The following is a 21,506-nucleotide window of genomic DNA, read 5'->3' as shown; positions in this document are numbered from 1 at the left end:
GACCACGCCCCTCCGTGCAGCCGCGCCCGTTTCCACCCCCCCGGACTACAGCTCCCGTCGTGCGTGGGGAGGGGAAGGGGCGTGGCCTCCTCCCCGCCGCTTCCGGGCTGGCGGTGAGGAGGGAGTGAGGGAGCGGTAAGATGGCGGCGGCGGCGGTGCTGGAGTTCCAGCGCGCCCAGTCTCTGCTCTCCACCGACCGCGAGGCCTCCATCGGCATCCTCCACTCCATAGGTGAGGCGCCGCCGGCCGCCCCCGTCACGCCGGCCGCCGCCGGCCTCCTGCCGCCGCCTCCCGCCCGCCACGGCCGCCGGCTGCTGACTCACCCTGCGAGCCGGACGGGAGCGAGGCCTGGGCCCGCTCCACCGGCCCCGGCCCGGCCCGCGCTACCGACGCGGGTCCTCCACCCGCACGGCGGGACGGGGCCGTGCCGCTGCCCGCCGCCGGCGAGGGCCCCGCGGGGCAGGGAGCTGCCGGGGGGAAGCGGGCGGCCGCGGCGGAGCCCGGCTCGGGGGGCCGCTGTCAGCGGAGCCCCGCGGCTCGGGCCGGCTTCTCCTCCCCGCTTAGCGCAGGCAGAGGCAGCGGCGTGTGCGGGGGCCGGGGCGGGCGGGCAGGGCTCTGCCTGTATCGGCTGTGTTTTTGGGTCGGGGTGTTGGGCTGGTAGCGGTGGTCTGCGGCGGGTGCTTGGCGTGCTGAAGGATGAGAAAACTCTGCTGGAAGTGATGTTTCCCCTTGAAGCACTAAAATGCACTCCCTGTTTAAATTACTTACTCGGCGTGCCACAGAAAGTTTTGAGGAGTTTTCGTGTGTGTTGTGTCTGGAGTTCTAACTTTTGCTCGTTTCAGGACAGAGTCTGTTTGCAGCAGTTACCTTGTCGGGCCGTCCCAGACATTTTGCGGTGGTAGGGAGATGCTGGGGCTTTGGAGTGCTTTGTAGGCATAATCTGGACACCTCACTTAATTTGGGGGTCGGGGTAGGGCAAAGGAGGGGCTTAGAAACAGGTGTATGAAAGAGTAATTCTTGAGTCTCATAACACAGGGTGATTTCTGAAAAGATGCTGTGACTTGCTGTCACCCCGCTGTGTCGGGCAAATAAACGTTTCTGGTGTCTGTATTAGACCTTGACACTGGACTTGCTGTGTGGTCTTTAAAAGTTGCTAGCCTCACTCGGTGTTTCTCTGGTTAGTTAGTAGTTGGTGTTCTCAAACCTGTCAGCACACCTACAACTTTCCATCTAGTTAGGCTCTGTCAGGAGTAACAGCTCATGTTGCCGGTCACTGTAAGCTGGAGCAGTCTGGAGAGCATTGCTGCGATACTTTTCTGCTTGAGAGCAAAGTTACTTTGCTTTTGACGCTACGCGTGTTAAATTACAGGGACTGAAAGCTGCAGTCTGCGTGCAGGGGCAGTGTGGAGGATTTCAGTTCCCTCTGTAGAGCTGGGCAGCAGATTTTGACTTTGTGTAGAAGTTGGACAAACTTATCTGTGTGGAGATGGTGGAGATGAATATTTACATGATAGCAGGTGGCAGGGAAGAAAATGTGTTGTTTTGTGGGCAACTTATAGGAAACTGATGTTGTGTAAACACCGGTTTGGTGACGCTGTGTGTCATTTGGCCCTTCTGTGTACTTCAGAGGCAGAGTTACTCACGTTGGTACACAGAGCAATGATTAGATTGTCGGAGTTCAGTGGGGGAAGGAGCACTGACTCCTGCAGCAGTTGTAACGCCTGATCCGCTCCTGAGCGAGACATACCCAGCTCGTGGAGCCGGTGTTGTTCTGCTGGGTTCTGGTCGTGGGATTGCAACTTAACAGGCAAAGCAGCAACATCAGACATCCCAATACCAGAATACACAACCCTGGAAATCCCGTTGAATTTCCTTCTTTTGGTTTTTGTTTGCAGTGGGAGAGAGTCCATTGGGGGTTGGTGGTGTTTTTTAAATCAAGCTTGAACAGGACAAGCTTAATGAGACTTCTTCAAAACTTAAATTATTGTCAAGTTGGAGCGTGCAGTTGTATCTGTCGGCTGCATTAAAGCCTTCCTGAAGTATAGATGCTCTTTAAATTTTCCGGATAACCTGCTTCCCAGATCGCGCACGCCAGGCTGAAATCACTGTTGCCTCTTAGAACAGTTACTTTTTTTTGGTGCCTTTCCAGGAGCTGACTAGTAATGATTGCCTTCTAACTGGAATAACGTTAAAGGTAACTTCTCCACTCTTTTCTAGTGAAACGCGATGTCCAGGAAAATGATGAAGAAGCGGTGCAAGTCAAAGAGCAGAGCATCCTGGAACTGGGGTCACTTCTGGCCAAGACTGGGCAGGCAGAAGGTGAGCCTGAAATAAGTAACTGACGTACCAGATGAGAGATACATGTGTTCAGATGAATTTAGTCTCCTCTTTTAATGGGATAGAAGTAAAAGCAGGTTTTGACAGGAAATGTTCTCTCGGAGACAGGACAGAAACTAAAAAAACTACATCAACAGCATAAAATAATAACCTGTGTTAGTTGGCTGAATATTCCAGAAGATTGCTGATGCCTTGGACGGTTTCATTTACGACTCTTTGACATGTGGCAGTTTTAGTACAAGTGACTAAAATTCTGTTAAGTTGTTGTGTTTGATATGAGAAGTTGCTCTTGTTTTGCTTTTAACGATCTCGGAGCCTTGTTTCAGAAATATGAAAGTTTGTCCCAAAAAGTCCTTTCTCCCCAGCAGCTTCTTTCTCAATTAATTGACTTATCTGCTGAAACATTACAGCAGAACACCCTTGCCCAGCTCCTCACAAGAGTCCTCCTTGACAGTCCTCCTATTGTGAGTGTGAGAAAGGACAGAATCGGAGTGAAGTTCTCTATTCAACCATTTTTGAGTTGAATCTGTTTGCATCTTCCGTTTCCTGCCCAAGGGAGCATGTTTGTTGTTTTGTACTCAGCTGTTCAGTTTTGTTTCTCTCGCTGAAGAATGCTCGTGCCTTTTCTGGAGCACCTTTCACCTCAAGCACTTTAGGAGCTGATCCACCACGTCCCGACAAAGAGCGTTCTCGTTCTGTCAGTGGCAGCCGGTTGGCTATGGTATAGCCCTGATGTTTTCTTACTCTGCCCGACAATAATACAGAATGTGAAGTGAAGTGTGTGTGCTTTTAACAGTCTGAAACTGGTTGGGGGAAAACAGACCTGCGGAAGGTTTAATCAAACCAAAATTTGACTGGGACGCCAGGCCTAGTGGCTGATCAAGATCACTGTTTTGTATTTATTCTGAAAGGCACGCTTGGTGTCCTGCGGTCCTGTCTTTGCAAACATCTGTTTTGCCTTGCCGTTTGACTGATCTACCCAGGCCTGGGTGTGTTTGAGTACTGGGGACGCTGATCCCACTGTGATTTGCAATTGAGCAGAGCTTGTGACAAAGCAGGTTCCTTGCACTTAGAGCAGGGCTGGAAACAGGTGCTGTTCATCTCACCTAACCATAGATATCCAATCTGATTTCCTGGTGTGGACTGCTTTGTGGTTAGTGGAGAAAAAATAGGCCCTTCCAGCAGACAATTCACTTCTTCCTACAGCAAGAATTTGGAGCAGGACAACTGAAGCCTGCTGGGCAAGTGCCTGTTTTTGTAATTAAAGGGCCTCACATCCATTAACTCCGGTACAGGTGGCTGTGCTGTACGGGTGCCCTTTGCGCTCTGGTGTTTGCTGCTGCAGAGATAACCAAACATTGCTTTGCTCCTGCGCCGAGGAAGATGTGCGTTTGGGCTGAAAAGGGGGAAAGCATCAGAATGGTCTCAAGTAACACGTGAGCATGCTACTGGTGTGCATAAGCCTGAGAGAAGAGTTGTTAGGTGCACGGTGGCCTCCTTTTGACTGCAGGGCTTGCAGTAGTTTTGAGTTTAAGCTGAAGTTTTAGATGAGTATGAAGATCCGGTGTATTCTTAGAGAGTGGCTAGCTAATAGTTTTTTTTAAGGGGAAGGATAAGTATGAAAATGACAATATTAACTCATCAAAACCAGGTTAGGAAGGAGCAAACATGAAATGTATTTGAAATGTGTTAGAGGGAACACTGAGCTTCAGAGTGACTGTGTTCTGAGTAGAAGAAAACAGATTTGGCAACATTGAGAAGCCGGTTGTGCACGTGTAGATCAGAGTGAGATCACCGGGTTGTGCTTTCTGGAGATCTGTGGTGGAGCTGGGGGATGACGCAGCGTAGGGATCTGCTGGTCCTGCGGGAAGGATGCTGTCGTGTTCCCCTTCTGTCTGCTCTCTGGGGTGAAGTGGACTGGTAGGAGTGACAAGCAGTCAGGGTCAGCAACGTTGTCACCAGTACAACTGCACAAAGAGGCCAGCACCAGGCAGACACGTGGATCTTCGTATCCGAGGGGAGTGAACCTGGTGCTACTTAACCTAACGAGGAAATTCCTGAGACTGTGCCTTTTCTGGCCTGAACGAAATAGATCTCCTCATTGTAGCTCTCGCTGCGCACGTTAGTTTTAGCTGGTGGAATTTCTTTGACAGATTTGAGGTGTTGCAGTGGCTTGTTGGCTACTTTCAAGCCATAACTTCCCAGAGGTGAAAGGGTCTGTTAGCTGCAGCCTTGGGGGAAAAATCAGCAGCGGTTTTGGTGGGGTTTGAAAGTTGCAGCTGCTGACTGGCTGAGAGTGTAAAGTGAATGTGTAGTTTTTAGCGGACTAACCTCTGGTGAACTCCAGCCTTTGTTTAAAAAAAAAAAAAAAAAGGCAAATGACCCTCTTTATCTGCCTGTTAGAGGTTAAGGATTGAACTGGTAGATAAATTACTTCTTTTTATTTTAGCACAGTTCTAGATTTTTTTTTTATAGCATTGCTTAAAACTGTAGGATTGGAATAACTCAGATCAGGAATTCAGCTACATGGCGTGTGGAAGCGCTTTCTCTGAGGATGAGCGGCAGACTTAATTTTCCAGAGCTGTCGCTCATCACTTCTCCAGAGCTGTCAATCACACCCCTTTACCAAGCGTTGCATTTACTTTTAAAAAAATCCTAAAAATAGTTGACAGTTAAATTGGTAGGAAAGAGAAATTTCTATGGGAACTTTGAGCTTGCATGTCTGAATGTGCAGTTTGCAAAATGTAGGGATATTCTAGGCGTTGACTTCAAATCTGCTTTCTGGTGAATTCTCAGGCAGCTGTTGAGCAAGTCAATGAAAATACAAGTACTGCAGAGTATTTTATGTGATTTTTTTTTTTCCTTTCTTTTCTTCTAAAGTTCCTTTCCTGTGTGGGAGAGTAAGGAGTAAGTTGTGCAGTAAAAACACAGCTCGGTTGGTCCTGAGAAGCTGGTGTGGTGCAGCGACGCGCAGCAAGAAGAGTGGAACCTTGTAGTAGTTGAGAGTTGATGGATCTCAGAGGGAGCCTCTCTGCCTTGATAAGACAGAGAAAGGCTGACAAATTCTTAGTTATGGAGCTCAGGGCTAAGGATACAATGCTTTGGCCTGATGAGAAGCAGACTTGTTCCCTGTGTTCAGTGCGGTGTTCTCAAGCGCTTGCGTTAGTTGCTTCAGCGCAAGGACCAGCTTCTGGGCAACTCCAGCTTCAGTGCTGCTTGTCTTCCAAGCCCAACAAGGTGATCTGGAGCCCGCCTTTCTCGGCTGTTGTCCAGAGGAGGGATGCCTGAGAGTATCTCTGTGCAAAACTGATGTGGTGGAAGCAACTTTCTGCTGCTGTCGTGGTAGTTTGTTCACTATGTGAAACCAAAGTGTTTGATTTTGTTTCAGATGATTGGGATTTGCTTCTGTGAGTGGTGGTGCAGATTAAGCGGTCCTCAGAATGAAGGTGGTGTGGGCAAAGCCATCGTCTGCCACGGGGCAGTAGGTCACAGTTCCTTGTTGAGTCAAAGCTGAGTGCTGATTGAAAATGTCCGTCAGCAGGGCTCCTTCTTTGATATTTTAGTATTAGTACCTCAATTCTAGAAAAACCTACCCGTTTATTCTCAGGTGGAGAGAAAGTAAAACTTTTATGAACTCTTAGGCATGGTAGTCGTAGTGTCTTGTTTTGTTCCCTGTACAAAGTCCAAGTGGTTCCTGGTAGGGAGAGTCATGATTTGTTGGGCTGCTCTTTGGAAAACAAGGCTTGTAAAAGGATTCAGGGCGCACTGGAAGTGTCACTTGTTCTAAAACTGCCCTTTCTGGTGTATAAAAATGTCAGTACATGATGAGCAATTGGTTTGGAACACACTGTGTGTTCCACTTATCAGTGTAAGTGAGTTGTATCAGACTTGATTAAACTTGTAAAATAAATAGGCTGAAAAAGTAAAAAAATATAAGGAATAATTTTTAGGTATTATTAAGATGCTCTTATAACCTTTCTTTTGTATTACTGCTAAATGAAATATGAAAGTTTTCAAATGTTTTTATTGGAATCTACCCAAACTGAAATTCTGCTGATGCTTCTCTGTATACCAATTGAAATAAAGTAGATGAGTCTTTTATTTTAGTTCTGATTTCGATACCAGTTTGGTAGAGAGTGTATTGAAGATTTCTGAAATAGTCATCACAGGTTTTGTTTTGGTTGTTTTTACTATCAAATCTTGTAAACGTGGCAGTACGAGATCAGGCTGATGTTTAGGTGAGACTTAAAATTCTGGGGTGAAATAGCTGTGATTTCGGTGCCCAACCCCGCTATTTTACCAGTCAGTGCTGAACTCTGCGCTGGGACGGTGCTGGTCTGCTGGAAGTGTCATCTTCCCCTGCCTGTAAGCAGACGTCCCCGCAACCCGGCCCGACAGCCATGCGTTGTTTATTGCCGGAGAAGCCTTTTAAGTTGTGCTGTGCAGTTCTTACACCTCACTCCCTTCTCCTTGTGCAAACGCTGAGTCCTGAAAGTGCTGTGGCGTTGACTGGCGCATTCCTGTGCTCTGTAGGAATTACAGTGTATTTCTTCATGAAGAAAGACTTTTCCTTTGTGAGCTTGAGACTGGCTTTATAACTGCAGGCTGGTAAGGAGACTAACAGAAACAGAAATCTAGTTCAGTTAGGTAATGTGGGTAGTTGAAGGGTTTAAAAAAATGTTAAGAACATATCTGACCTAGGGCTGGCTAGGCATGGCAGATTAAAACATCAAACTGGGAGTTAATAAAAACACACTTTAAACTGCATTGCCCGTTTTATAGGAAAATCTCAAAGCATTTAGCAGATGCTGAAGTTTTTAAAACGTGCCTGAGGCAAGCGTAGTTCCAAATGGTGTTATAATTGGGCAGACTGGAGTAGCGGGAAACGTATGCTGTGCGGGTGAGACTGGAGCCCAACGGTCACCTCTGCCGGTCCCCATGTTTGCAACAAGGTTTTCCTTCAGGTGATGTTCATTGCTCTTTTCCTGTGAATGATGTTGAGAGACTGCTTACGAAATGTTTGATGTGATAAGTAATGCTTGTATAGACATGTCAGGTACTCTGGCTGTGGTGTAATCTTGGCTGCTTGGTTATATTTCATTATTTGTTTTTTTTTTTTTTTTTTTTAATACAGAACTGGGAGGACTTCTGAAGTATGTTCGACCCTTCTTGAACTCCATCAGCAAAGCAAAGGCGGCCCGCTTAGTCCGGTCTCTGCTCGATCTGTTCCTTGATATGGAGGCAGCGACAGGACAGGAGGTGAGATTTAAATTCCAGCACTAGTGCATTCCTCAAAAGCCTGTAACGCCATTTATCTGACCTGCTTTGCTTCACACTGAAGAATTATTCATGTCAGGAAACACTAATGCATTTGGATATATTCTATTAATAAAACACTAGATGATTTAATTCAGTCATAATGGTGTTTTTCTGCGAGCCTCATCCTGCCGCAGGTTAGGAGTAACTCTCACCCTGGGCATTTTTCTTAGATTTGTGTTGCTCACTGTTAGATGCACGGTGTTAGCAGCATTTTGTAGTGTGGTTAGTGTTTGGGATATGAGAGGTGAGAGGCGCTATGTGTGTTCCGGGGAGCTCGGCGTAGTGGGAAGATGGGGACAGTGTGTGGTGGCCCAGAGCTAGAGGAGTGAGTGTTCAGGGTCTGTTCAGGAGTAGAGGGGATCGGATGGTGAGTATTACTGAGCATCTTTCAGCTGGAGGCATGACAGTGCATTGCGTGAGGACACAGTGCTGATGGACGTCGTATTCTGTGGAGAGCTTTTGAGCCAGGAAAGTTACTCCTGAAGTGGAAAAGTTTTGCAGCTACCAAGTGTAAACTACTCCAAGTGGATGAACTTCTCCGTTAGAAAACTCATTCAGTCTGAGATAGCCCATGGTTAGGATTTACTCCATTCTTATAGCTCTCTGGAATACAGTTGGGTTTTTTCCTTTCTTTTTTGTTCCTTTTTTTTTTTTTTTTCTTTTTTTGGTCCCTGTGACTTACTGGTTGTTTGGGAATGGGAGAAGGTCAGGAGCAACTTGTAAATGATGAGGATCCGCTTCCAAGCGGTGCCGCCCTGCAGTAGTACGGGCGGCAGGGAGGATCAGAGCAACAGGTTAAGGACAAAGCCCGCGTAACGCTGTACACACAGCGACTGACACGTTGCAGCCTGGAAGAGGTTCTGCCGTGTTGAGAGGCAGATGGCATTCTTGTCAGCCAAATTAGCGCAGAGGTATCGGCCTTGAGTTCACATAACCTAGCAAATGTTCTTCGTTTGCTGTTCAGTTCTTGTGGCTTGTATGTCATGTTTCTGTAAACAGTGACAATCTTTTGCCCCTCTTCTTTATCAGAAGAGGTTAAGGGAAGCCGGGTGGGGTGTGCAGGTGAGAAGGGATCTCCTAACGGCGTCAGGAGAAAATGAGTTGGTTCAGACTTTTTCTGAAGGTAACTTCATGTAAAGGATATTTGGATGCAGTCCCAAAAGGTGGCATTTTACACCAGGGGAAGAACTTGGAGTGATGGACATACAGAGCAGTTAGTCAAAATAGTCACTTTCAGAACCCTAAACCTTAAGGGATTTTGACACCTAACCTATGAGGTTCTTGGTGCAGTAATCCTGAATGCTTTCGGTGCCTCAGAAATGTCCAGAGCGACATTTGCTCCCTCAGTGTACTGTGTATTAGGAAGACTCCCAGGAGTCCGATCAAGCAATGAAATTGGAGATTTCTCCAGCTCCTAATGCTCCAGCTATCACTGTGCAATAAATTGAAACTTCATAATGGCTTTTAATAAAATGTCCCCGATTAATAAGCAGTGATGAGGAGCTGAAAAGTCCTGTGGTGTAGTACAGCTACAGAGCTACTCCAGAAAGAGCTGCAGTCCAGAGATTTTGGGAAAAGGCGTTCCGGAGCCTGATATCTCAGGATGACTTACTGTATATTACTGGCCCTCAATTTATTGTTTAAATCGATGCCCTTTGCTAACTGGGGTGCAACACAATGGCGTTATTCATCCAGGGAATCTCAGCAGTCTTAAAACATGAGAAGCTGTTGGGTTCCTTTGCTCTGCAGTGATAGATAAAACATCCAGTGTCGCTTACGGAGTGGCTTTTGGCACCCGACTTGGTTTTAAGTAGTGGAGCCCAGCACCTCTGTTGCTTTATAGTCCTAAAGGGCACGCATGGTCTGACACATTTAGACCCTAGAACATGTGCACTTCATTTTCCTTTCTTCCTAGAGCAGTTGAAAATCCATTTTTCTCTGTGGCTGAACAAAGTGGTGCAAAAGGCAGTAGAAGAGACCTCATAGTCTTTTAGTCCATCCCTTGCCCTAAGGCAGAATCAATTCTCATGCACCCAGATATTTTTGTTTCAAACAAAAACACGGCTGCTTAAGAAATGCTGTTACGGTTTCAGCAGTAATTTTTGCTGGTGAAACTTTGGAAACCAAATCTTTATTTTCATATCCCAGTGTGGGAGGATTGTCCCTTGTGGTCAGAAAAAGTTACTGGAAGCCAAATGCATTAGAAAAGCCGTTAAAGAAGGTGGTCTCTTGGAGGTTCTTTGTGACAGTTAAAGCTTCAACTAAACTTTAGTGTGCCTTCTGAACTCTACTTTCTCTTACAATTTGTATTTTAAGTAGTACAATACTGTGAACATTGTTACAAAGTGCAGAAAGTGAATCTAGCAAATAGAATATGAAAACGTAGCACAATCTATCGCTGTTCTATATAATTTTGTGTGACGTTTCTGTGAGGTTAACTGCAGTGTCAACGTGATGCAGCCTGAGGTTGAAGTGCATTGTGTGTGGTTACCAGCGATGCCTTGTTGAAGAGAAGTCGCTTAACCTTCTGCAGTTGAGCTGCAGGTCTCATCAGTGGTGAACCACGCTTTGTCCTGGCAGTGTTAAAGGTGTTGTTCTGAGACATGTAGAGTGGGTGCTACTGAAGAAGGCTAATCTCCAGGCTTATTTTAAAGTAAAGCTAATTTGATGTTCAGACAGGAATGGCTTATTTCCTTAAACTACATTGTGGAGATTCAGGCTTTGTTGTATTTTTGTTGCTTTGTAGGAAATGGTTGAACCATACTGCTGTTTTAAAGAAGGGCAGCAGAAGGCTTTACAAATTTCTTTCTGCTCCCTTTAAGGTTGACCTGTGTTTAGAGTGTATTGAATGGGCCAAATCAGAGAAGAGGACTTTCCTACGCCAGGCTCTGGAGGTATGTTACACTGCAGATCTCGGACCCGGGTCATCATCCCTTTATCAGATTTAATCCTTAGAAAAGTAGAGAACTTGTAGTGCATTGTCCAGATCTTTGTATGTGTCACGCACGGGCGATACCGATGACACTAAAGTTAGTGACTGTCCTTGAGTAGGCAGGATTTTACCTGTTTCATGCAGACTAGCCAGCCTTCCAACTGGTAGATCTTGTAGATTTGGACCATATGATGTAATGAATACAAATTAATGTATTGAAGTCTGTGCAGATAAGAATATAAAGCTTCATTTTACAAAATAAATCTGTACTACCTTTCTCTGGCGTTCCTCACCGCAGTTCCTTTTCTGTTCTCCAGGCGAGGCTGGTCTCGTTGTACTTCGATACCAAGAGGTACCAAGAAGCGCTGCAGCTGGGTGAGTCTCCCACTAGGTGGTGGTAGTTGTCCTTTGCTTGGAAATTATTCTTCAGGCTGACAAGGGAAACGATCGACTGCGTCATGTCCCTTGAGAGTTTTGTAGGACTTGGGCATTAATTTCTTGGTGCCGTACCAGATCTGCCATCTTTTGCTATAGCTTGGTGATGAAAGCGTTAAGAGATGTTTGCTCTAACCATTTGTTCGTTTCAAATCATTTTGGAAGCAAAGAGGAGTTGTATCCAGTGGAAGGCCATCAGATTTGGCTCCAGCTGGAATGTACGTAGTATGCTGCCGTGGTCGGAGAGGTGGAAGGGAAAAAACAACTTGCTTCAGTTTGCTGAAATACAGCCTCAATAAGAGCAGTAGTGATGCCAGGAAATGGCAAACCTCTAAGGACATAATTAGACAAGCTCTGGTGAGGTAGTGTAAAGGCTTTAAGAATTTGCTCCTGCACCACCTGAGATATGGTAATTAACCATGTGAACTCTCCTGCTCTGCTACAAAGCAGAGTGGAGCAGGCCATCTTACACGGCCCAACTCCCTTTGGTGCTTTGCGAATGCTCATTTTGCAAATGACTGCGGTAATATAAGATGAGGTTTAAGCTGGCTAGAGGGTATTTCTACAGACCGTGCTGCCAGCTTGATGCGTGGGTGCGAGCAGGGCTGATGAATGGCTGCAGGGACACGGACAGAAGTGCTCACCTGGGCAGCAGTGATGCCTCACCAGGGACCTGTCGCTTCTTAAACAGTGGTGGCGGGAGCATGTGTCATGCCCAGAATCACTGGAGTGACTTGTGTCTGATCAGAATATCGTTAAGTGCTCTGATACATGGAATTCGATATCAAGTTACAATTAGTTTGCATATGGATACGTCGCAAACTCAGGTTTAAACTGTTCAGAGCCCACACTCCAAAGTTATGCTTAATTAAGTTAATGATGATGGTACAGCTTAGGGAGTTGTGAAGGCCTGTAGGTATACGGCAGCCTCTCCGAAAGCTGTATCGAGATTTCAGTGTTGTGTGCTAGCATTTCTGTGGTGCTGGCCGACACGTGGTATGCCTGCAGGGAGTAGGTGCGAGCAGAGAATCTCTACAGGGTGTTTCTGGGGAGAGTTTTCTTCCACATGGTTGTGCAGTTCCAGCTGTGGTTTTCAGCTTCTAAGCACAAGTGAGAATGAGGTTTTCATCTCTGCTTGCCCTAAGTTTGCTAGTTAGTTCATAGCAGGGGGAAAAGAAGGGGAGACGTTTCCTTCTCAGGCTGGCGCTTTCTGTCCTCACAAGGCTTTAATGTGACAGCTTGTCTATGCGTTTCTTAGGCTGTCCGTTCCCACATCCTGAATTTGATCTGTAGATGTCTTGTGCTTGAAACATTCCTTCCTCATCCCGTATTCTTAGAATTTGCTTGAAAATCCTCAGGTCTCACCCTAGGGGAATGATGCAGGAACGGGCAGTGCTTCAGGTTTGCTGGGAGCTCTGGATGTGAGTGGTAAATAGTGTTGTCATCTGGGAGAGGGGTACCAGAGTGACCGTCTGAACTGCACAACGCATCCTTGACTTTCTGCTGAGTGTCTGCTCCCCATGATGAGGTGACAGACATGCTGTCCACACTCCCACGTAGTCTCACTGCCCTCTTCCACCTCTAACACAAAACTGGTTCGTTCTTCTCCAGCTGTGGACTGACACTGACCCACTATTATTTCTTCTCCTTTGTTTCTTCTTGGAAGAACAGGTTGTGTAAGCCTCGCCTCCCTTCCTCAAGGCCAGTACTGCTGAGGGGGAAGAAGGGTGTCACGAGGAAGGGCTTGGTTGGTGTAGTCATTGACAGCAGATGCAGAGCAGGTTACAAATCTTCTTGTTCTTCCCCACTGCTAGGCTCCCAGCTTCTTCGGGAGTTGAAAAAGATGGACGACAAGGCATTGCTGGTGGAAGTGCAGCTGTTAGAAAGTAAGACTTACCACGCCCTGAGCAACCTGCCAAAAGCGAGAGCAGCCTTAACCTCTGCCCGGACTACAGCCAACGCAATCTACTGTCCACCTAAGCTGCAAGCAGCCTTAGACATGCAGTCAGGTAAAGCCCTTCAGGAGCAGGGGAAGGTCTAGGACTCGTCATGATGCATCAGTTGACTGATACTTGCTCTTTCCTGAGTGAATGATAGAAAACGACGCTAGGTGGGACCTCAGGATACCTACCAGTCTGCGCAGCTGCCTCAAGGCAGGATCAGCTATAATTGCACCGTTCCTGACACATGGTTTTTCAGCCTGTTTTTGCAAACCTCCAGTGGTGGAGGATCTGTAACCTCCCTGGGCACTGCAGCATTAGTGTAACTGTGATGCTGTTCCTCACCTAATTTGCAGGTACTTTGCTGTAGTGCCCTAAACTTCTCTCTCTCAAGAGAGAGAATGGATGTCCTTCTGATAGAAGGAAAGGATTCCCTTTACTGAAGAACTAGATAAAGCACTGGGCAACCAGATGGTTCTGTTCTCTTCCAGTCCCATTCAGAATTAACTCTGATGCCTGCCTGTTTCTTCCTTTCAACAGGTATTATCCATGCAGCAGAAGAAAAGGACTGGAAAACAGCCTATTCATATTTTTACGAGGCGTTTGAGGGATACGATTCAATTGACAACCCAAAAGCCATCACTGCGCTGAAATACATGTTGTTGTGCAAAATCATGCTGAACATGTACGTGGCAAATGGTTCTGCAGAGAACACTTCCTATGTTTAAATGGGAAAAACGTTTCGTATATAAGACTCTCAACTAATGAAAGAACTCAAGCAGACAAGCTTTGCTGTTTGTCTTAATTTGTCACCTAATCAATGCTTCTGATAAAATGTTATTTGAATTGTAGTAATTTGATATCAATTGGGAATTTTTGAGGCACGCTTAAAGATTTAAGCTGACCACGTGGTTGAATAAATGCTCTCTTCCCTTCCCTCCTCTCTAGCCCAGAAGATGTGCAGGCATTAGTGAGTGGAAAGCTTGCTCTGCGGTATGCAGGAAGACAGGTATAGAAACTTAATCCTTTCTGTCTTCCTATTATCTCTGAGAATATTGTGTAATTCTTTTTGTCAGATACTTTGGTCTTTTCGTACCAAAATACCCTTTGCTTCTGAGTGCCCTGAACGAGATCCAGAACTGATTAAATTACCATAAGTCTTCAAAGGGAGTACAGTGCTTTTCACTACCTGAGAATCTGGCCTGCTTGCTTCATTTTCTGTTTTTCTCCTCCCTGCTTTCTTCATGAACCTACTAAATGCCTAATGCCGTAAGGTACTCGTGCCTCAACGCTCACCAACTGCTCAGCAGCCGTGGATCTGATGGATTTAAATCAGACTGATTTGTTGCTTTCACTGGTGGTGCAGCAAGTCCAGAAAATCCATTCATGGCAGTGTAGCTGAGCAGCTTGAGACCTAGATGGCTGTAAGGTGGAAGCCAAGTAGCTGGGGAGTTGTTAAATCAACTGGTTATTCTAACATGTTCATTTGCCAGTCTGTGAATGCTGCCCCCATGTTTGATCCAGGGATGCTTGTATAACGTACGGGGCCAAAAGCCAGGCGTGCCAGGGTCTGAGCCGGGCCTGCGCACTGCCCTCGGTGGCTTTGGGCAGCCAGCTATTTACTTGCACGCAGGAGCTAATGCTCACCTACCTCACAGGGGGCTGGGGAAGCGTTTTAGTAGAGGAGGTCAGTGAACATACATGCGTAGAAAAGAGTCTGAAGTGGGGATATCCCTGTGCTATCCCTGCTGGATCACGAAGGGCAGCCCTGCTCCTGCTGCGTCCTCTTCCCTGAGTGATGGCTGGCTTGGAGGCTCCTTTTCAGAGTGTGGAGGAAACCTCAGCTGTTCCCTGCACCGTTCTCCTGAGACAGCAGCAATCACAAGTTCCTACAGCAACTGTGGAAACTGGGCTTAGGGAGCAGTGAGAACGTGGGCAATCTTGGGGACAGCTTGGTGGGAGAGAGATGGTAGTGCTGGGCACCACAGCCACTGGGCTGTCCCACTTGTCTCATGCACTTGTGCCTCTCACTAATTGGAAACTGTTCTTCTCTGGAAACTGTTCTTCTAGTGGTGTTACTGTTCTGGTTAGTGTGAGCATGGTAGTTTGGTTGTGCCTGAGTCTTTTGCTTTGTTTCAGCAACTGCGGGGTAGGCAAGAAACGTTTTCTGATCTGTAGGACATCTGCCTTGCTCCTGTTGCTTAGCAGAGGCAGCATGGTGTGCCAAAGGGGAGAAACACGGCTCGAAGGGCTGAAAATGGCCACGTCCACTAAGCAAGTGCCAAAACGTGCGCTTGCCTTAAAGACGGAATCAGACTTGCTCCTGACCTGCAACCTGATAGGAACTGCAGCTAGTATTCTCAAACCTTGCAAAACTCCAGTTCTTTGTTTCTGTGAAGCTGATTTCATGCTGTGTCCTGCAGCTGTTCTGCATGTTCTCCTTATTAGCAGCTGTTTTTACCCTGTCTGTGTAGAAGTAACACTGACATGGCTTTGTAGCAAAAGGAACATTCCTACTTTGCTGCTTAAGCATGTTTTCAGTATACTGCACAGTTGGCATAATAGCACGGAAAGGAGAATCCAGAAAAATAACCTACTCTCCTTTTCTTTCTCTGCAGACGGAAGCACTAAAATGTGTGGCACAGGCCAGTAAGAACCGGTCGCTGGCAGATTTTGAAAAGGTGAGTCAGGAGACAGAAAATGGGGCCTGGCTGGACAAAATATTTTGCTTTGGAAAATTGTAGGAGCTGCTGCATCTCACAGCAGGAAACCATAAAAGCAGTCGTAGAAAGCAACAGTGCACCAAGCAAATACCCCGCAGTAATCAGTCAATTTGGTTTTTGCAGCATGGGGAGTAATAGCTTGCTTGAAACTAGTTTTTTCCTTTTTTTTTTTGAGAGTGAACTCAGAAGCAGTTTCCTGTTGATGCTGTTCAATGGGATGTGTATCTTCCTAAAATTTTTCTTGACTTCAGCAGGAACACCACAGAGACAGAAGGAGAGGATTCCCATGTCAGGGAACAATCCTGTCATGCCATCTCCTGAGCGTAAACCAGAGATTCTGGCCTGCTAAGCTCCAGCGGAGTTAAGATGAAAGATGCTTGCTGCATGGTGCTTGAAAGGCTGCTAAGCTGTCGTGACCTCCTGGCCCTGTAGCTAAGTTGTGGGATTGGATTAACCACTGATACTTTGCTGCGCAGGGAAGGCAGACTATTTCATACTCAGAGAACAAGAGACCTGTTCCTCCCTGAATTATTTCTTCCCACTGTGTCTTCCGCAGGCTCTGACAGACTATAAAGTGGAGCTCAGGGACGACCCCATCATAAACACTCACTTGGCTAAGCTCTATGATAATTTATTGGAACAGAATCTGATCAGAGTCATCGAGCCCTTCTCCAGAGTACAGGTAAGTGTTTCCAGCAAGCGCACTGATGTGCTGGTACCTCTGCCCCTGCCATCGGTGGGTGAGACGCCTGCTCCCATCAGAATACTTCTTACGCAGAGCTGCTCAGCACTTGCAGAGCTCAGGGTTTATCATGTTCAGCTGAAAAATTACAAGGAGGGAGCTGAGGGGAGCTTTGGAAAACCACATTGCGAAGTCATCGCCCTTTCCACCTGTTTCAGTTGTGCACACTGAAAGGTGGATGTGCTTTTGCCACTGAAGGTAACAGCGGTTGGCTTTTAAGAGCTTTGACAGGGTGTGGGTGAAGCTGCAATAATCTCGGAGAAGAAACGTTCTCTCATGTTTCAGAGTGAAATGGCTTTAAGTGTCAGTCCACCTTCAGTTAAAACTGGATATGAAACCTGAGGGACGTGAAGCTGCACAGTGGAGAAAGCCGCTGGAGTTTTTTAGGCCAGAGCATTTACAGGCCCTTGAGCTGCTCCATGGAAGAGCCCCATACCCCCATGTCATGTGTCAAAAGTGCAGCTAAAGATTTACTTGACTCTGTTGGTCTCTCTTATAGATTGAACACATATCCAGCCTCATCAAGCTCTCAAAGGTAAGAACATCTCTAGAAATCAGTGCCCTCTTCAGAGGGCAAAGAAATTGAGGTCAAATGGCATTTGCCACTGGGAAATAAACATAGGCTGTGAAGTCTGACAGGTCAGGTCCACAGCATTTACAGGCAAGTGTTACTCCTGAGAACTTGACTTTAACACAGCCAGTTTCCAGGAGGCGTCGGGCAGGCTTCCTCCGTGCTACACTTTGCTGTAACATCGCCTTCCTTCACCGGGCTTTTACTCCGTCTGTTAGCAGTTGCTTTTTACTGGAGACAGGTTTTCCTCTGCTGTAGTAACAGCTCGTGTCGTGACCAGCTCAGTCTTCCCCAGGGACCTGTATTTAATCCTCGTGAGCCTGCCCAGAGGAGTCTTTTAGTCCCTTCAGATACAGGATCCAGCTAATTGCCCTGAAGTTTCATTAGGGATGCGTATGTCACATTGACTATTGCAATAACTGCTTTACAGATAATCCCAGCCAGATTAAGTTTTAGGAAAATCCGCTGTAGTCCCAGCCAGTTGCATCCCGAAGTGCTTTTGTCCTGCATTGCCATTAAGGCCAGAGGTTTGGAAGCGTGCTGAGCTTGGCCTTTATAGTTGTTACATCGTCTGTGCAGTCTTTTCCTAGACTAGCCCTTGATGTTTAACACATCCTTAACAGTTTGAGCAAAAGCTGGACTGCAGTTGTTGCTTAACTGCAGCTCTGTGTCCTCTGTCCAGAGAGCAGCAGAGGAGCTGACTCCTGTGAGGCCTTGCCTGGCACTGGGCAGGAGATCAGCTCAGTACTGGGTGGCTCAAACGAAGCTTGACCAGCTCTTGACTAAATCCTTGCTGGGCCAGGCTAGGATGCTCCAGATTCCTTGTGGAGTAATGCCTGTGTGAAACGACAGATACACTGTCTCCTGCAGAACAAGAGGGCAAGACGTCCTGGTGCTCTCATTGTTAAAAGCTACCGCTTAATTTCTTATGTCATCTAAAGCGTGTGGTAGTGTCAAAGCAGCGTGCAAGGAGAGGTCTGTCCTGACACCATAAATAGCTGCTTTTACACAGTGCTTGTATCCCGCCAGGGTGTTGAGCATGGAGTAGTAAAATTCAAGTTTCTTTATGTAGTTCTGGGAGACTTTTAATTTTTCTGCTTCAATTTCAGGCTGAGGTAGAAAGGAAGCTGTCACAGATGATCTTGGACAAGAAATTTCATGGTGAGTCTCTGCACCCTTCAGTCTTGACTGCTTTGCTGCCTGAGGCCAGGTCACGCGTAAGCAAGCTGTGGGTAGAGTTCTCTTCATCCAGCGTCCTTTGTGGGCTGCTCTGCTTCAGGTGGCAGATGCGCAGGGTAACAGGGAAGAGTCCTGAGCGCTGGGTTTAGTTGCTGTCACGGAAGATGTTCCTATTGCTTCTTCCATCTGCCTTCATTAAGCTGGAGGTTTGATTTCTCATGAATCAGCACATTTAAGCCCTCACTTGCTGTGGCTGCATCTGAGGATTGTTGGAGACCCGCTGGCGGGCTGCCTAGCAATGATGTGCTCTTCTGCCTTGGAGTTCACTGGAGTACGTGGTCACCTTTCCCAAATAATTTGTCAGGAATGTTTTATGTGTCGTCGTGGGGCACCCACACAGCACCGCTGATTGATTTGGGTTTGTCTGGGACTGCAGGAGGCTGCCTCTCTAATAAGCCCTCAAGGAAACTGCTCCGTTCTTGTTTACATTGTCCCTGGTGTCGATTTAGAAAGCCCCCTTGATCTAGCTTGGCAAGATGAATGGGGGCTGACTCAGAGCAGCATATTGGTTAGAGAATAGCTCAAAAATTACCGAACCCAGCTGCAGTGCCCAGCTGGCACCTGGAAATAGTTTAATTATAAAATGGCTTTTTTTTTTTTTTGCCTTGTTCCACTGTTGTGCTGAGGCATCCTGCTGGGCACAGGGGCCTCGAGGAGAAAGGTAGCTGTTAGGAATGTGCAGGCATAAGCATCTCCTGGATGTCTTCTTGGGCTCTTCTCAGGATATTTTGTGGGGTTTTTTTTTTGTTTGGGGTTTTTTTTTCTGCTAATGGTGTCCAGACAAAAAACAGTCAGCCAGTCCAGTACAACACCTGAGCCCTTTCCAAACCTAACACAGCTGGCTGGCCGTTTGCTGGGTAGATCCCTAAATTCCCACTGTCTGGAAGATGGGATCCATTGAGCCTTACGCTGGTAACCGCAGCTTTGTATCCGCAGGCATCCTTGATCAGGGCGAGGGAGTCTTGATCATCTTTGACGAACCCCCCGTAGACAAAACTTACGAAGCCGCCCTCGAGACTATTCAGAACATGAGTAAAGTAGTGGATTCGCTCTACAACAAAGCCAAGAAGCTAACATAGGTGAGTGGCGGCAGGAACCGGAGGCCGTGGCTGCTCCAGACCGGTCGCTCCTCCCAGGCCAAGGATGTGTCCTTGAGGCTGCTTTTCTCTCCTCTCGATTGACGTGGCTCTGTTTTCTTTTTGCAGAGTTGAATTTGCTAGCTGTCATTTGGAGAGTGTGTGTGACAGGAGAGTGAAACCTTTGGGAAAATGTTAGGAGACTTTTTTTTTTTCTTTGTTCTACTTTTCTCTCGGAAAGTTTTTAAACTTCCTCATCCAGTGCATCTTGTATTCCATACGATGCGTGTTCCGGTTTCCATGTAATCTTTACTGGCCGAACTTTGTATCTGGGGGGGGAATCTTGTTTAAACAAAGAGGGTATTCTAAATAAAAGGAAAAAGGCTTACACTACCTACACATGTGCTTTCCACTTCCTGAAGGATGGCAGAGAGTTAAGCAGGGACAGAGGTTTGTTACCAGTAGGTGCCCAAAACAAGTTTGTTTCATCTCTCCCTCTGCTCTGAAATCTGAGACTTACTGGCGGTGTATAAGCAACCGAGTTTATTCCATTTGTACCAAACGAAAAAAAAAAACCAAAATGTACAGACTGCTGGTTTGTTTTTAAATCTTGAAGGCCTCAGATCCCCTGGAAAGCAGCTCCACAATGATTTTCCTGAAGGCTTTCGCACCTGAGGAACCTGCTTCAGAATTGTCATTGTGCTGCGCTCACCCGCCCCGCCCCGCGCAGCCAAAACCCTCCAGCTGGCTGCAGCCCCTGTCTAGAGCATTAGGCCAGTTTCTAAGAAAGGGAACAGCGCAGGTTTCCCCTGGAGGCCTGTATTGCATGCTATTGTTTTAAAATAGACTAGATTTTAAATGTTTTATCCCTCCCCTCTGCCTGCATTGGTAGGAAGAACAGGTGAGCAGGTGTCCCCTGAGTCCTCGCCTCCCTGCAGGAGCCAACCCCCGTCCGTGGGGGAGGCGAGCCGCCGCCCTGGGCGCTGCTCAGACTCTGGTTATTTACCTCTGCTGCGTTAGTGTTTCATTTTTGGGGTGGTGTTGTGTTTTGGTTTTTTTTTTTTTTTTTTTTTTTTTTCAACAAATGATGTGAGTCAGCTCGGCCCTCCTGGAATAACCTAGTGCGGCACTGGCTGGGGAGCTTGCTCGTTTCTGTTCCAAGTGGTGTCTGTGGGGGTGGAGCGCGGTGTATTCCAGCATGTCTCATTTTGCCGTGGGATTACCAGCTAGCTTTCAATGCCATTTGGGCAGTGTAAGAAGCTGCATCTCTGTCCTGCTGATCTTTATTTTTCCCTTCCCCTCTGTCTCTCTTTCTCTTTCCCTCTCCATGTTTTTTCCTACAAAATTTATATTTTGTAAAAGGATTCTGTTTTATCAGGAAATATTTTGCCTTCACACTGAATCTTAGACTGGCTGATTTTTCTGCTTTCTGTTTGCATTTTTTTATCCTCTCTGACATTTTATTTTATTTTATTTTATTTTTTTAATTTCCATCTCATCCAGTCAGTCACTGTTTGGGTTTTTGGCACCATCAATATCAAATGTACAAACGGTTCTTGCTAACCAACACCAGGTATATCTGATGTTCAGATGAGTTCCAATAAAATAATTTTTTTTTCAAAAAATCTGTCTCCTGTCTTCAGCTGCTGAGGCAGATACCGGGTGTGTTTGGTGCGGTTTCTCTGTTCGCTTAGGGAACGGTGGATTTGCCTGGCCGGAGCTCACGAAGGCGGCGTCAGTGATGTGTTTGAGATGTGGAGTGTGAGGGACCGTGTTTTAAGCAGCACTGCTAAAGATGGATGGCTTGTGACCTGTTCCTGGCACAGCAAGTTTTTCTATCCAGTGAAGTTACATTATTACCGTTCTTGTTATGGTGAAAATTAATTACCTCTTGCACCTCTAGCCCCTCTTGAAAATACTCTGGTGCTGTATTGGAGAGTCTCATGTTGTGTTCAGCACCATGCATAGATTCCTCTTACTGCAGGAGAGGGATTTTAGGATGCAATCAAACTGATACAGCATCTTTAATTTTCACGTCTGAAACTCGTGCATCTCAGACACCGCCTGCTCGGGGTGCTGCAGGTCTTTGGGAAGGAAGCCTGGCCTCGTAGGCAGAGAAATGTGAAGAAGTTAGCTCCTGCTCTTCATGCATGGCTTGGCCTGCAGGGGAAGTGCTTTTTCAGTTTCTTCAA

At 46.7% G+C, this 21,506-nt stretch overlaps 1 protein-coding gene across 1 annotated transcript; it reads left to right on the top strand.

The window, feature by feature from the left end:
• Positions 1 to 92: 92 nt before the first annotated feature.
• PSMD11 (proteasome 26S subunit, non-ATPase 11) lies at positions 93 to 19,707 on the top strand. Its single transcript, XM_086766729.1, has 14 exons — positions 93 to 231; positions 2,218 to 2,319; positions 7,472 to 7,596; positions 10,479 to 10,550; positions 10,906 to 10,963; positions 12,838 to 13,032; positions 13,504 to 13,648; positions 13,912 to 13,972; positions 15,582 to 15,644; positions 16,243 to 16,368; positions 16,928 to 16,963; positions 18,109 to 18,160; positions 19,175 to 19,317; positions 19,444 to 19,707. The coding sequence occupies exons 1-13, from the start codon at positions 141 to 143 to the stop codon at positions 19,315 to 19,317; spliced, it is 1,269 nt and encodes a 422-aa protein (XP_086622855.1). The 5' UTR covers positions 93 to 140; the 3' UTR covers positions 19,444 to 19,707.
• Positions 19,708 to 21,506: the final 1,799 nt, after the last annotated feature.

This window comes from Chlamydotis macqueenii, chromosome 25 (assembly GCF_036417535.1).
Source record: "Chlamydotis macqueenii isolate bChlMac1 chromosome 25, bChlMac1.mat, whole genome shotgun sequence".
Lineage (NCBI taxonomy): Eukaryota > Metazoa > Chordata > Aves > Otidiformes > Otididae > Chlamydotis > Chlamydotis macqueenii.
This window is presented reverse-complemented; position numbering and strand designations above follow the sequence as displayed.